General features: G+C 41.4%; 2 protein-coding genes across 2 annotated transcripts in view; both read left to right on the forward strand.

Annotated features, from left to right (window-relative positions):
* The window catches only part of LOC138788828 (ras-related C3 botulinum toxin substrate 2), a 69,660-nt gene extending 63,033 nt beyond the window's left edge, over window positions 1–6,627 (forward strand). The window contains exon 7 of the mRNA XM_069967150.1: window positions 6,306–6,627. The gene's annotated coding sequence lies outside the window, so the exon portion shown is untranslated. The remainder of the gene's footprint in view (window positions 1–6,305) is intronic.
* A 755-nt stretch (window positions 6,628–7,382) lies between these two features.
* SSTR3 (somatostatin receptor 3) lies at window positions 7,383–13,707 on the forward strand. The gene is made up of 2 exons (XM_069968857.1): window positions 7,383–7,541; window positions 11,201–13,707. The coding sequence occupies exon 2, from the start codon at window positions 11,662–11,664 to the stop codon at window positions 12,871–12,873; it is 1,212 nt and encodes a 403-aa protein (XP_069824958.1). The 5' UTR covers window positions 7,383–7,541; window positions 11,201–11,661; the 3' UTR covers window positions 12,874–13,707.
* The last annotated feature ends 3,182 nt before the right edge of the window (window positions 13,708–16,889 follow it).

Consider the following 16,889-nt stretch of genomic DNA (forward strand, 5'->3'; position numbering starts at 1 on the left):
CTCTCTGGGGAATCATAACACTTGGAAACCACAAGAACTTTTTCAAGACTAAACAAAAAAGTTCATTAGATATTGATTCTGTAGACTTTGGTGTAGATTTGTTCTTCTCTATTCTTTATTAGTGATGAGCGAATAGTGAGATATTCGAATATTTTATATTTGTACGAATATCCCGCGAATATTCGAATATTCGATCCCATTAAAGTCTATGGGAACAAGTATTTGATTAGTGAAAAACATCTATTTGACCATTTGGATGGTAAAACCGGAAGCTGGGGGATTTGAACGCTTATCGAATATTTGTCGAATATTCGCGGGATATTCGCACGAATATCGAATGTTTGAATATCTCACTATTCGATCGAACAGTATTAGCTCATCACTATTCTTTATAGACACCATCTTCTTGACGCCTCCAACCTTCCACTGCAAAGTGGGATATACTGGAGGGTGTCGAATCATGATTCTCTTCATGCCCTGCACTTTTTACACAACCTAGACACCTGGATTCAATGACGTCAGGCTGAGCAGATAATCTAATAAGTACAGGGACAGCACATGAGTGAGCTTAAAGGGGTTATCCAGCGCTACAAAAACATGGCCACTTTCCCCCTTCTGTTGTCTCCAGTTTGGGTGGGGTTTTGAAACTCAGTTCCATTGAAGTAAATGGGGCTTAATTGCAAACTGCACCTGAGCTGGAGACAACAGTAGGGGGAAAGTGGCCATGTTTTTGTAGCGCTGCATAACCCCTTTAATTTCAACCTTTCCAATCCTTTAGGACAGTGTTCCTCAACTCCAGTCTTCAAGGACCACCAACAAGTCATGTTTTGAGGACTTCCTTAGTATTTCACACATGATATAATTAAAGTCAGTGAATCAGGTATTATCACAGGTGTTCATTATATTGGATATCCTCAAATCATTACCTGTTAGTGGTCCTTGAGGACTGGAGAAGGGGAACGGTGCCTTAGGAGATAACCTGCTGTCAGAGGTGTTTGATGGTGGCTTTTTCCTTTCTCTATTTTAGGTGAACCTAGATCAGAGCATGCTTGCCTTTACGGTGTAGGGAGAAGCTGCATTTAGCATACATTGAAAGGGGAGAGTTGCATATTTCTTGCCTCCCTTACGCAAAGGAATGAAGGCAAAAAAGTGCCAGGGCTTCCAGATTTAGGATGTTGGGGAAGATACCATGAGCTTCCATTACACAGGGGGCCCAGTTTGATTTTCCATACTTGTCCTCCACTTACTGTATCTTTGTACACTGCTGATGGTAGCCATGCTACCTTCACATAAAACATAAGGTCAAAGAGGAGAACTGATTTAGTACATTCATATTCATTAATACAACTTTTATATATGCAAAAGGTTACATGTTAAGACTATGAATAATCAATGGTCAATGGTAACCAAAGACTATGAATAATCAATGGTCAATGGTAACCAAAGGTATATGGTTAATTCCATTGATAGGAATGATATTCATCCGAACACCATATGTGCATTGACCATGCATTTTTTAGTTTCTGCCAGTTAAAAATGTGAAAGACCTTCTAGTCGTAGCGACTCAGGATCGATGTTCTCAACCAGTTTTCTTTAGAAGGCTTCCCTGTAAGAAATGTTGGGTTGATCCTGACTTTCATTAGTAGCTGTGGCATATTTCCCAACAGGTGTTCTGCATTATAGAAGGATATAGTTTAATCCCAACTGATGTATATGTTTTCCAATATGACGGCATAAGTAAATATATGTCTAAGGTTTCAGCTTCTGTTATCACTTTACCTGTTGGGACCTAAGCTCGGTCTTTGGTTTGTAAGGTACGACTGAGACTACGCTTTTGGCCATAAATTTGTTTTTATCTTAGTGTTTATTGCATCTGTCTGCCCGAACCCCTGACCTCCTATATATATATACTTTCTTAGTCTTTTAACCCAGGTATAAGTCGTCTTTGAAGCGTGCTCGCGTATTTTGTATCCATCTCTCTGTCTGCTATTTCTGGTTTTCCTGATCCCGGCCATTGTTGCCTGACTACTCCTTGTTATCTGGCTTCCCTGACCTTGGCTACTGTTACCTGACCATTCTTTGGATTCTGACTTTATACCTTGCTGCCCATTTGATTTGACCCCATCTTTCTGACTTCCCTTTATTTGTCTTGTCCGTGTTTTGTGTATTATGTTGCCGTTAGAGATGAGCGAATAGCTCATCTAAACAAAGCTTTGATCTGCGCTCCACTCATCGTGCCGCCAGCCTTTCAGTGCTTCTCCGCTCCCTGCTGCTTTACCCCGAGTGCCAAGAAAAAGCTGGATCCAATCCTGGGAAACTGGGAGAAGTTTCTCAGGTTTGGATCCAGCTTTACCCGGCATCCTGAAATGCCTGCGGCTTGATAAGCGCAGTGCAGATTAAACAAAGCGCTTTACTTACCTCTAGTTACCGCAGGTTAGGGACTGTTTCCATGTTCCCCGCAGTCACTTAGGGATGTCTGAGGCAAGTAGGCAGGGACAGCGGGTGGGGACAAGTTCATGGTTCACTGTCTGTGTCCACCACATCCCTTACCTGGCCGAACTCCACCTGTGGTTTGTGACAGATTAATTTTCTTTCTTAGTGGATGATTCATTTTACACTCATAATAAAAGAGGACATTCAGGACTATTGGTTTATCAGATTTTAAATACGTTCTCTATGCCCCGTAAAATTGTCCGTGGTCACGGATCTGTAACCATCGACAATTTTAGGTATGATTAAAGTGAATTCACTTGGTCCGTGCCGCGACCTACACCATGAAAAAATAGGACATGTCCTAGTGTGGATCATGGCCCGGATCACCTCCCCCCGCTTGGCATCAGAGATGACAGGAACACATGATGTGCTCTCCTGTATCACATCTACTACTCACCTACTCCCCCATAGTCCAGGGCACTTCCGGTGAGCGTGTCTAGCCAGCTGGCACAGGGGAGTAGGTGAGTAGTAGATGCAATGACTGGAGCGCACATCATGTGCTCCTGTCATCTCTGCTTGGGGTGGGGAATCCATTTTTGGCGGCTAGGGGATCCATGCCGCGATCCTCCTCCGGATCGCGACATGGATCGTGTGAATGAGGCCTTAGCCTGTATAGGACATGGACTTAAAGGAGAAGTCTGGTGAAAATTTTTATTAAAGTATTGCATTGCCCCCCAAAAGGTATACAAATCACCAATAAAGGCAGGAGGACACTGAGGGACACAGGGCACCGGAGGGACACTGAGCATCCCTCTGCCATCATCCTCTCCAGCAGCCACAGCCCGCACAGCTCTGGGAGTCGGGTCGTGACATCACCATTTTATCCAGGAAGTGACATCACCATGTTATCCAGGAAGTGACATCACCATGTTATCCAGGAAGTGAAGACTTGATGCAATAGTAAGTGCAGGAAAAAAAGCACTTTATAAGGATTCCCCATAATAAGTGTATATTGGAAATTTGTATAACTTTTGGGGGGCAATACAATACTTTAATAAAAATTTTCGGACTTCTCCTTTAAAGAGGGATACACCCCCACCCCGGTCCCTGAGATATCAGAGTATAATTGTCTGTCAGCCCGTTCAGGGAACCATCAGGATTTAGTGTTAAAGAATATTGTTCGGATGACTTGGAGCAGCACAGCAGCACCTTAATTCTCAGGACTGGTGGGGGTCCTTGTAACTAGAGCATCACTGAAATAAAAATGATGGCAGATTCTAGCAAATTACCCTAATTGTCTAAGATGTGAAAACCCTTTCTTAAATATTCAAGAATATTCCAAATACATTTAACCTGACATATGCGTATACCTGCTTTAAGCCTGGTGAGATGACCTAGAAAGCCCACTAATGAGAGAGTCTTGAATTACAGTACTCCTATGGCACGAGTGGGGGTGCAGGCATTATACTGTAGTTAATGGTCTCCCCATGAATTTACATTTCTAATGCTTATAAGGATGTACATTGTTTTCCTATGTTATAGAGAAAGAAAGAAAGACAAATGGCATGGCGTGTGCAGATTCTTTTTTCAGCTTAAAATGAATATTTACATTAGTTAGGATTATAATAGCGGACAGACGAGATTAGGAGGAGGGGGATTCCATGTGCTCTTTCCCTCATACACACAACAGTGTAATGAATAGTAAATAGGGCCGGCCTCCAGGTAGATGGCTTCTTGGGCAAAACTTTTTTGGTGCCCCACCATTACCACCACAGGGCCTCTGCTGAGACCCGCTAAGGGTGACATACAGCTCCTACAAATCCTACATGAATAATTAGCCATCCCAGGGATATAGAAATGACATTTAATGTGCTAGTATCCAATCTACAAGGTATTGTATGACTTCAGCCCATGAGCAACACTCATCTGTGGCATCACATTGAAGAATAGCTTAGATTATGCTTATTCTTGTCATGAGGACCTCGGGCTATTCTTGTAAACAGTATAATATTATATTAGTGCTACACTCCACATTTGATAATAAAATGATATCAGTGTTCGGGGGGGGGGGGGGGGGGGGGGGGCGACAACATTTTTTCTGTACAATTTAAAGAGAGAGGTAAGCCTGCTTCTACTACTGAATGTATTATGAAGATTGTTGTGTGCCATCACTAGCATTGCTTCATTGTATATCATTGTTTCCCATCCTACAGCCTCCCACCCCTCCAGATGACATCCAACACCCAGCCCCCAGCCATATAAATAAGTACCCGACCCCCCCTACCATACAAACAAGTACCAGCCCCCCAACCATACGAACAAGTAACCGATCCCCCCAGCCATATAAACTAGTACCCGATTCCCCCTACCATACAAACAAGTAACCGATCCCCCCCACCCATACAAGTACCCGACCCCCCCACCATACAAACAAGTACCAGCCCCCCAGGCATACGAACAAGTAACCGATCCCCCCAGCCATACAAATAAGTACCCGATCCCCCCAACCATACAAACAAGTAACCGATCCCCCACCATACGAACAAGTAACTGATCCCCCAGCCATACAAACAAGTACCCAACCCCCCCTACCATACAAACAAGTAACCGATCCCCCCAGCCATACAAATAAGTACCTGATTCCCCACCATACAAACAAGTAACTGATCTCCCCAGCCATACATACAAACAAGTACCCAACCCCCCTACCATACAAACAAGTACCAGCCCACCCAACCATACGAACAAGTAATTGATCCCCCCAGCCATACAAACAAGTACCCGACCCCCCTAGCCATACAAACAAGTACCCGACCCCCCCCACCATACAAACAAGTACCAGCCCCCCCTAGCCATACAAACAAGTACCCGATCCCCCCCCCCCCCAACTATACAAACAAGTAACCTCCGCGCCCTCTTTAAGGCGTACGCCTGGGGCATACCTTTCATAAATGTCCCCCCATGTCTCTATGGGTCAGATTTGTTTGAGCAACAACATAATATTAGTCAAATAGCTTTAATGTTATGGCTGGCAACTGTACTATAATATCAGGTTGAACAGATCCTCCTCCTTCTTAAACCTTTCCACCCGTCGTCAGTGGATTAGAGCATTTCATTGTTAATAGACGTATAACATGGGCTATAAACTTGTCAGTGTCTAACGCCATCAGAGCCATTAATATCCTCCTTTAAGTTCTCCTTTAGGAGAAATGAAGCAAGACATGACACCCATTAAAGTGGATAGGCCTCCTGTGTAATGTCGGCCACGTCAGATACTCCTGAACAAGAGCTTCTGTCAGAAGGAACCATGTCTTAAATCTATAGACATTGTATCAGTTCCATTATAAAACTTCAAGAACAAGCAATGTCCTCAAATAATGTATTTCTTGGAATCTTCTCTTTAGAAGTGAAGCGATTCAGTAATAACCCCAGCCCGCCACCGACACCGGCTCCACGTCTATCAGTGTAATGCTCACGATGGGCTGGTAGACATCATGCTGTCATAGCCTGACACACTGGATGGCATGGCATCCATCAGCTCAACAAATGCAACAAAGTCAACTCATCCCCAGCCTGAAATCACTTCTCCATGCAATTTCCGTCATCTAATATATTGATCGATTCAGCAGAATAGCTGATTCTATATACAATTGTTTCCTAGATGGATTTTACCGATACTTTCCCTTCCCTTATTATTCAGATATGCGGCTCTTGCTATCAAAATGCTAATGATCATGATGAATGCCTGTCACTGGCATCATTTCTCGTGAGACGTAAGATACAGAGGGCAGGGTATATACCATATACAGCTCTCGCTGCTCGCATTGCTTCAGCCACGCAGTTTCTTATTGTCTTTCTTTTGTCTTGCACAGGATTGCAGAAAAGGAATCCCCGGCTTGTATCCGAAGACGATGACGCCAAACAGTTGTGTTTGCTTGGTCCTTCTATTGCCTCTAACCCCCCACCCCAAAACATACATAGTCATAGCTTCTCTCCAACACATTGTTCCCTATTATTAATGGTTTTTCCTTTACATTCAGTCCTCTAGAATCTTTCCCAATTCCTTATATTGTATGTTAGAGAATTGAAAGAAATATGTCCTATTGGGTTTGCTTTATACAGTATATATATATACCTGTACATGACTGAATACTTTTAAGGTTGCACCTCTTGTAATAAAGTCTGCTTCCATAATTCTGTATACAGGTCTGTATTATTTGGTTTGCTGGACCGTGTGATGAGTAGGTAATAGTATAGGTGATGATATGTATGCAGTCCACCAAGCTGTCTGATGTGACTGTGTATAATCTGGGTGCATTGGTATGTGACTGTCAGCGAGCGAGGGTTAGCAGAGGAGAGAGGGGATGAATGGGGTACGATGGATGCATGCGGAAAAATGAATGAGGCAGAGAGGGGGAGAACCAGTGTAGGGAATGACGCAGTAAAGGGGGGGGAGGTCACTGGATGACTCTGATTAACCCATTGTTTGCCACTTAATAAAACACTCTAAAAGGCAGATCATGCTGTATCCTAAAGAGTCTGCAGCACTTACAGGGTGATTTTTTTTTTTGCATTTGCCCTATGGTATAATAATCTTGTATCATCAGTGCTTGCAAATGCACATGAAGGCAATAAATGCTGCAATGTGCCGAGGGGTTAAGGTTTTTTTTGTTTTTTGTTTTTTCCCTCTATGGCTTTCTTTATGATTTCTGTCCAATTTCTCTATTTCCTTTTTAAATTCTCACTCTTTCTGTGTGTCCATCCCTCTCTCCCCTTATGTATTTATAGCTCTCTCTCTCCCTCACTCCCACTCACTCCCCCTCTCTCCACCTTCTCAGCCCCTGATTGGTTTGCAACCTGTGTGCCACTGACAGACAAATTCTTGATACCGAGAGATAGAGACAGATGGATAGGGAGACTGAACAGGTTAAAAGAGGGGGGGAAAGGAGTGGGAATTGTAAGAGAGAAAAAGAGGCAGCAGCACCTGAGCTCCGCACTCGTACCTGTGAGACCGACCCATCCAAGTCACCCTAAGCTGCTAACAACACCTCCGTCTACTCTACCTGTCCAGACCTACAACTGGCTGCTGGTGTCTAGTACTAGAACAGGTAGGTACAGCAATCTGCCTTGGGAATAGATTTACCTGTCTACCAAGGGAACACCTGAGCACGCACGCAATTCATTCTATAAAGAACTCGGAATGATATGGATATGAGTATTAGACTATTACCCATCCTCTTTTCCACAATGCATATGCAGTCGACATATACTGTATGTCCTTCTATTGCTGCTTGTAATTGTTTTTCATTATCATTTGGCGACAGCATCGAGTTATGTTGTATACACATACAGTATATAGTAGATGGAATAATTGGTGGTAACTTAATATATGCCTCCGACTTCATGTCTTTATTGGGTAACTGTGCAGAATAGACTCTATAGAGTCTTTATTCACAGACCTGTATCTTAGGCAGTCCATTATAACTGTGTATAGGCTATTATATGAATGATGAAGTTCTTCATTCCCTGTATTCCAGTGGTATGTCATGTTACTTTGCTCCCTCGCATACAGTACATGGCTGTTTCTGCGTCACCAAGTAACTCTTTTAGTCACTGTCCTTGATTTTTCTTTATAGTGTATATATATAGTCTTTTTTTTGTCCCTTTATCTCCCCCCTTAACAATGTACACTGTATGTATTCCCCTATGTGACTGTATACAACCCTGTCAATCATTCTCTCATACAAGCCTACAGTACAAGAACATTGGCTTCTCAAGTCTACAAGAGTTAATAGAAGTCAGGAAGTTTATTATCAGTGTCCGGTCACACAGTGGCACAGACCATAGGACACAGCCATGCATGTGAACTTACTGATAAAGATTAGAAAGAATAAAAAAATATATATATACTAACCCTTTAAGTATTACACTACACCAATAGTTCTTATAACCTGGAAATCAGACACTGTAGCAAAAACTATAAAAATGAGAAGAAAAGTATAATATATAATCAGTCACATTGGAGTATACCATTTTTTAAAAATCGTACATTTTAAGGTTTTAAAGGGAATTGTATTAGCGTCAGTGTATCTAGATGTCAAAAACAGTTACATAACCTTATGTTATAATAGGAAAAGTCTATTTTAGGAGATGGATCATTATAGAAAAGTACAAGAAATTTATAGCTTATATATTATATTGTGAATCAAATTTCAATTTATTAGACTGTAGTCCTTTTACATAGACTTTGAGCAGTCTATGTTATTATTAATAATATATCACCCCACTTTTGTCTTATTATAAAACCCCTTATTATTAAACCCCTAATATATAGGAGGTCTCCCTAAAGATAAAAGGAAAAGGAAAGGAGGGAACATTCTCTATGGAAATTTTTGAGTGCAAATCAATATATATATATATATATATATATATATATATATATATATATATATACTGTCCTGGGAATGGTTTAGTAATAGTTGGCAGCCGACCCCTCTATAATCGCTGTTCCTTAGGAAAACTGATCTTTGTTTTCAATGATTTACCAGCGTAATTCACAAGGCCTTCATATAACTTCTAACATCATCTCTATAGCAACCAACATAACCTAAGAGAATCGCCATCTATGAGAAGTAACGGTTTGGCCCATTGTGCTGTCAATAGTCATTTGAATGGATTGTCCAGGCTTAGAAAAACATGGCAGAAACAGCACCACTCTTGTCCATACTCTGGATGTGGCTTTGCACCTCAGTTCCATTGAAAAGAATGGAGCTGATGTGTAATACCATACAAAACCTGAGGACAGGGGTGGCACTGTTTTTGCAAGAAAGTAGCTGTATTTTTCCTAATCCTGCCTAACCCCTGTAATAGATGGCCATCTTATATCATGTAACACATTACTTAAAATGTTAACACAAAAACTTTTTCGCAACCTTTGTACTGTACTGAAGTGGAAGTGCTCCTTGGGAATCCCAAAGCACATAGGGGGAAGATTTATCAAACTGGTGTAAAGTAGAATCGTCTCAGTTGCCCCTAGCAACCAATCATATTCCACCTTTCATTTTTCAAAGAATCTGTGAGGAATAAAAGATGGAATCTGGTTGGTTGCTAGGGGCAACTAAGACAACTCCACTTTACACCAGTTTGATAAATCTCCCCCATTGTCTATGAGGGGCTTGTTCCTCCTCACCCCCATTAAAAGAAGTAACCCAATGAGTCAGCACCAGAGCTTCTGATTCTCCATATAAGTCATAGACAAGTCCTTGTGTCTTGTCTGCAATAAAGAGTCCAAGGAGTGCTGGCCCCGCCTCTATGACCCTTCAGAGCAGCAATCAAAAGCACTTTTTAGGTGATTTCAGCCTCACACGATTCCAGTAGAGGGATGGATAGCCGTACCACTTACATAGCTATGTTAACAGTTTGGGCGATCTTTTTTAGATGTCAGTTTCCCTTTATAGTCAGTTTTATGATTAAGATATATGGTTTCCAGTTCACAGAGCACAACCAGTGTTATCTTCCTGCCATTTCTGTATGACGTGACAGATAATAGGGAAAGATGAAATATTCCACCTAGAACATTTTTGTAACTTAAAAATCAAAATGCCACTTGTAGGTGGAATTAAACAGGCACTTCGCTCCCAATAAACTGCATAAATCAATAGCACGAGTGACATTTTGAAACTTTTTATTTAATGTTATGAAAGAAAAATGCATCTTTCTCTGTTTATGTTACTGTACTGGTGTCTTACCTCTTTCCTAAACTTAGCATTCACACAAAAAAAAACAAGGACGGATAAGCTCACTGAGGGATCAGGTTACAGCTGCCAATAGAAGTCTATGAAGGGTGGAGTGGCTAGACAGACACAAAGGCAGATAGCAGGGGGAGAGAGAGAGACATGAGAATTTGGAATCAGATGCTTTCCCCCTAACAGGTCAATATCACACTGTGTGTAATAGGGCCAGCAATTAGCCAACAACTGAGCAATCACTGATCAGGTTATTTTTACCTGCCTAAAAATCATCGGCCATTAAATGTACCTTGCCTATGTAATAGGACAGCTGATTGTAGGAGAAGGCCACATAATCCAGAGATAATTTTCACAGGTCTCCACGCACAAATAACAAACAGTGTAATATCCCTTGGAACATTCGCTTGTTGTCTAAAAGGCCCTAAATTTGCTGAATATTTTTAGCACACTTTTGCCCAGTATTATTATGCTTAAATGGAATCTGTCAGCTGCAATTTAGTTTCCAATATGATGACACTCTAAGATAGCTGTTAGGTCAAGGAGACACATGGTACCTTTCATTTGTCTGTCTGTGCTTCCATAATGTAGAAAAATACTTTTATTCTCTGGTGCCAAAGTGTCAAAGAGGTGTTTCCAATGCCCTGAAGTGCTGATGGTTGTAATACTTCCTCGCTCCCCCTCCCATTCTTATCTCTGTCTGACAATCAGAGGTGACTGTTAAGCGTTACAGCCCTCAGCATTTCAGTAGTCTCTTAGACACTTGGCACTGGAGAATAAAAGCATGTTCTGGAAGTACAAACAGTTATATGAAAGGTATCCTATATGAAACGTGTCTCCTTGTCCTAACAGTCTCAGTAGCATTATATTTTACCAGAATTTTTTATATATATATATATATATATATATATATATATATATTCATTTATGTATAAATCTTTTAGATAATTGAAATTTTAAGAAAATACTGTACTTTGTAAAATAAATAATTCTATCATATATTTTTTTGTTTGTTTGCCTAGATTTCCCAAAAAAAGACTATGGCATCGAAGGAAGAAATGCACTAATTCTAAACGATTACATAACTCCGGACAACCTTTTAATAAGAAATAACCTCTAAGCCCTAACTTTTTTTTTAATCACCAAGTATGTTAAAATTCCAACCATGAAGGAAGGAAAGTGACCAAATCACATCTTCATGAAAGAGATATAAGAGCACATTCCCCCTCTAATAAAACAAGAGCCACCAAATCGCAACCAAAGACTAAATCACCAAATCGCAACCATACTTGACTATATAAAAATAACAACTACCAAAAGTTTTTTTTTCTATATGTTTCATCTTTTCCTCTTCACAAAATATGAAGCGGCAGCTGGCATCAACACATGTAAATAAATCTCAGAGAGTCTAAGAGGTATTGACATCACCATAGGGTGCCGAGAGGATCACGTAGAAGGACCATGTTCTGATCTCCCTATAAAGATGATGCCAACTTCTCCTACAAGCTTCTTTTCTAGTTCTTACGCTGACATTAATACGACGCTATATGCCAATGTTTCCTCTACACCAAATGGAGCTGCTCCTGGGTTACTTATCCCATTAGTCTACCTAGTTGTATGTGCCGTAGGGTTGTGGGGTAACACCTTGGTCATATACCTGGCATGGAGAAGCCCTGCTGGACAAAATTCAGTCACAGCTCTTTATATTTTAAATTTGGCTATGGCTGATGACCTTTTTATGTTGGGCCTACCTTTTCTAGCTGCGCAAAGTGCCCTGTCCTATTGGCCCTTTGGGTCACCTGTTTGTACCATAGTAATGACTCTGGATGCTGTAAACCAATTTACGAGCATTTTTTGCTTAACTGTGCTCAGCATGGACAGATACTTAGCTGTTGTTCGTCCTATACAGTCAGCAAAATGGAGAAGACCCAAAGTGGCAAAATGTGTCAATGTCACCGTATGGATTCTCTCTTTTCTTGTTGTCCTCCCTGTCGTTTTCTTCGCTGGAGTTCCAAAAGATTCTGGTATGTGTCATATTGCCTGGCCTGAGCCGCAACAAGCATGGAGGACTGGTTTTATCCTGTACACTGCTGCACTTGGATTCTTCTGTCCATTGCTTGTCATCTGTATCTGTCACATACTAATTGTGGCCCAGCTAAGATCATCTGGCAATCGAGTCAGAGTTGCTCCAGCTCGACGTCAGGGACCTGAACGTAAAGTTACCAAGATGGTTGCCCTTGCAGTGACCGCCTTCATACTATGTTGGCTACCATTTTATGCTTTAAACATCATCAATCTCCTATGGACTTTGCCCGCAGGTCCAAGACTTTATGGACTTTACTCTTTTGTTGTAGCCCTTTCATACGCCAACAGCTGTCTGAATCCCATTATTTATGCCCTGCTTGCTCGTCCATTCCAGCGTGGTTTGCGACGTGTCCTCTGCAGGACCTCCGTGAGGGTAGCAGATGCCGTTTTGAATGGAGGAGATGACAGAGCACAAGGGGAAGTAAGTAGAGTTACTGGTATCTCTGATGAAAGAAAAAGTCCAAAAGTCATTGGAGGGGGGGAGAACGGGCCAATAGCCGCAATTGAAGAACCTCTGCAGCAAGATGTTGGCCCTTCTTCACAAAACGCTTTACCAGAGGAACTAGGCACTTCTGAAAAAGAAAACATGTTGGGCATTAGTTATTTGTAAAAATCCATTCTGGACAGCTAATATTTCTTAGAATCTGATCTGGAAAAAGCAATTCTACAGCCTTCAACTAGGACACGACCTAATGTACCATTCCCCATCACTTGGGACTTTGGGACAATTAATTGTAAATCAGAACTTCAGAAGGAACATTACGTATTAGAAATCAGTAATTCTATCAGCAAAGGTTGGGAAATTCAATTTAGGATTAGTTTCCAAAGTTTATTTTTAAATTCCAGACCGGTCTTTGCAAAACCATCTTGAAATATAATCCCTTTTATCATATTCTTAAGCATTTGAAGGAACATTCGAGTATTTGAACTGAAGGGATGAAAAGGATTGAGAAGCCTACAAATAGAAAAGATTAAGCTTTCAAAATTCTTATGGCAAATAAAATTTATAGCGAATCTTAGATTGTTACCTCTGCCGGCCAGAGATGTAAAGAGCCAAAGAACTTTCACGTACGATGCCGTACTATTGTATTATTCTCTATCTACAACAAACATTGTAGCATTTCCACTTGGAGAAGCTACCAACAGAGATCAATGTTGCCAAAATGAGACTTTTTCTGTATTTCATGCTGCATTTATAAAGATATTGAGAAAAAATATATATATATTAACAATTCTAATATTTCTTGAATTTATGCTACAGGTGTTAGACAGAAAGCCTCTTTATTAGCAGAAAGCTACTGCTCCATTCACACTATGTCCTCTCTCTCATGCTCTTTTATCCTGTGTTTTTTCCACTTGTAATTTCGCACTGGCTGCCCGTAGGATATTCCGAACAATGAAATCCACTGTAAAAACCAGAAAGTTGTTGTTAATTAAAAAGTTTGCCAAGCAATGACATGAATGCATTTTTCGCACATTGATGGACAGGAGTTGGAAAGATCGATAATTATTTTGCACTAGTCGAAAAAAAATTCGGCTCCCATTTTTTACATTTAGCAGCAAAACGGGATAGAATTTCTGTGGCGCATTAATGCAATCTGCCAATATAAGGACCTGTGACATTTCCCTTTGGCGCCAGCAGTCAGTACATTCCCTGTGCCTGGAAAAGTAAATAGCGCTTTTAAAGCCAGACAAATAGTTTATTGTGTTCTAATCAGATGTCGCTAATTATGAGAATAGCTTCTATAGACAAGCGAAGGAGAATTTGTTAATATGTCCCCACTTGTTCAGATCCTATTGAATACAGCTAACCATCAAAGCATTAAATATGCAAATATTGAAATAAGCAAAAGAATGAAGGAAAGAGAAGGAGAAACGAAGAGGAAGGAAGAATGAAGGAGGAGAGAGGGTGTGATAAGGAGATGACGGAATAGATTGGCAAGTTTAGGGTTTACAGTGAATGAAGGACAATGGGGAGAGGGTATAAAGAATTGCTAAACTCCTAGTAAGCTAGTATACAAGATTTTGCTTAGTATGAAGCCCCCCCCCCCCCCCCAATAAAAAAATAAATTAATTAATTGTCTGTTATCAAACACTATCACCCTCACAGAGGGCAGGGGAACAATAAAAATCAAGGCATACTTACCCATCCCCATGCCCCCACAGCTCATTGTCTGCCGCCAGTCTCCTGTTTCTCCCAGTCTTGTGACATCACAACCCGACTGCCCGCTCAGCCAGTCAGTGACTAGGGTGGGACACCTCTGCAGTCACGGACTGGCTGAGTGGAGTGGGTAGTTTTTGCCGTGTCATGACTACTGTTGACCGAATTTGCTAAACTGTTCGGGTTCTGCAACGTTCTCTGAAGTCGAACACGCAATGGAACACTAGTCATGACGAAACAGGAAGCCGGGAGAAAAAGGAGACCGGAGGCTGTCAGTGGGGTAGTTTTATTAATGCTGTCTTCAAGCTTGAACTAAATCATATGAAGAGAAGGTGCACCAGATGTATCCCAGTGGCTTACAATATATGAAACATCTGGTGCCTCTGATAGACATACAGACACCTCTCCTTATGCCACCTCTTGGTTAGCTTCGTTTACACCAAATGCTAGTTAAAGGGGTTATCCAGCGCTACAAAAACATGGCCACTTTTCCCCCTACTGTTGTCTCCAGTTCAGGTGCAGTTTGCAATTAAGCTCCATTTATTTCAATGGAACTGAGTTTAAAAACCCCGCCCAATCTGGAGACAAGAGAGGGGGAAAGTGGCCATGTTTTTGTAGCGCTTTATTTTTAAAACCTGTACTTTCCTCTAAACTATGATCATTTCCTCTAAGTCATGCCCCCTTGTCTAGGGAGATGCAAAAAATCACCAGCAAGCTAAGGGACATAATAAAGTATGTTTACTCACCCGTCCCGGTTGCACCGCTATCACCGCTCTTGGACAGCCGCTGGATGTCAATTCCTCCTGGCTTCCTGGTACGTCACAAACCCAGCTCCTCCTACTGAAACGTCATGGCCTCCTTATGGATTGCTCACTCCAGTTGGATTGCTGCCAGTTTGTGACTGCAGCAGTGTCCCGCCAAAATCACTGATTGGCTGAGCGGGCAATCTATCAGCCGGGTAAGTGACGTTGCAGCAGCAGGAGCTTATCACAGGTGATGTCAGGAAAGAGCAATTGCAGTCTTCTTCTCTGCCTAGTAGTTCAGATGCATCCCACTCATCGGGGATCTCTCCACAGTGCAGAAGAAAGGGACTCTAAATCCTGAGTGGTTGACTGTGCATGCCCCACCACACCATTCATAGACTATGGAGATAGCTGAAAGCTGCATTCGTCTATATCTCTGAGGGTTCCATGAAGAATGAATGGAGTGACTGCATGCATGCACTGCCCGCAGCTCCATCTATCTGGGATTATCGGGGTCCCCATATTAAGATAGTGGTGGGACCCAAGTGGTTGGCTCATCCATGATCTTTTATTTATGCCATATCTTTTTTTTTTTTTTTTTGTGACTTATATTTTATTTGGAATTACATGGTTAACAGAGACAGCAAAGTCAACAAAGTTAACAAAGATGGAGACCACAAGGTCTCACATAGCTCACAGAACAAAGAACAGAATAAGACAATAAACTGAACTAAGGTGAACAAACAACTTTGCAGCAGTTGCCTAATAAGATATTATAAAACATTTATAAATGTATACAGAAATCCTAATGACGTCCTTCAACATCCAGGTTAATCAATTGAAGCCAGGGTATAAAAGAAACTGATAAGAACAGTAAGAACAGTCGGAACAGTAACAATAATGATGTTAATAGTAATACTAATACTAAGTGACTTTAACGCGTCTCAATCATTTGTCAATATGAGTGTAAAGGCAGTGCATAGATATCTAAGTGTTTATATTGCCTAAACATTTATATTATTTATATTAACCCCTGAGGGGTGCATATGATCCGTCCACTTGCCCCATATTTCCCTTACCACTGTGTGTCTATCAGTTCGCATCGCTATGGCAAGTTCCATATTGTAGTTGAAGTTCACAGCGGCCTCTATCTCTGTAATGCTGGGGACCTCCACAGACTTCCACCGTCTAGCAATAGCTGTTCTGGAGGCCATTAGGATGTGTACCATAATCGTCATGTCTGAGATTAGAAGGTCGTCAGCAGTCAAAGACAAAAGGGCTAAGCCTGGGGACCAATTCACTGGAAACATGAGTACCTTATTTATAAATGTTTGGACTTTGCTCCAGAAGGGAGTTAAAGTTGGGCACTCCCACCAGATATGGAGTAAATTCCCCACTTCCTTACTGCAACGCCAGCATGTAGGTGAGGAGTCAGGGTAAATTTTGGATAGACGGTAAGGCGTTAGATACCAGCGGTACACTAGTTTCCTAGAGGCTTCTAAATGGCCTATACAGTGTGAGACCCTGGAGACTATGTTAAACATACGGTACCAACTCTCCTCATCAGGTGAAATGTTTAGGTCTCGTTCCCATTTAGCTATGAATGGTAAGGTGTCAAGTCTAGGTTGTAAGGCCTTATACGCTATTGATATCCCTTTAGGGAGAAGCGTCTGGTAAAAAAAAATGGCTTATTTATGCCATATCTTGTGGATACTGTGAAAA

The sequence above is a fragment of the Dendropsophus ebraccatus genome, chromosome 4 (genome assembly GCF_027789765.1).
Source record: "Dendropsophus ebraccatus isolate aDenEbr1 chromosome 4, aDenEbr1.pat, whole genome shotgun sequence".
NCBI classification, from domain to species: domain Eukaryota; kingdom Metazoa; phylum Chordata; class Amphibia; order Anura; family Hylidae; genus Dendropsophus; species Dendropsophus ebraccatus.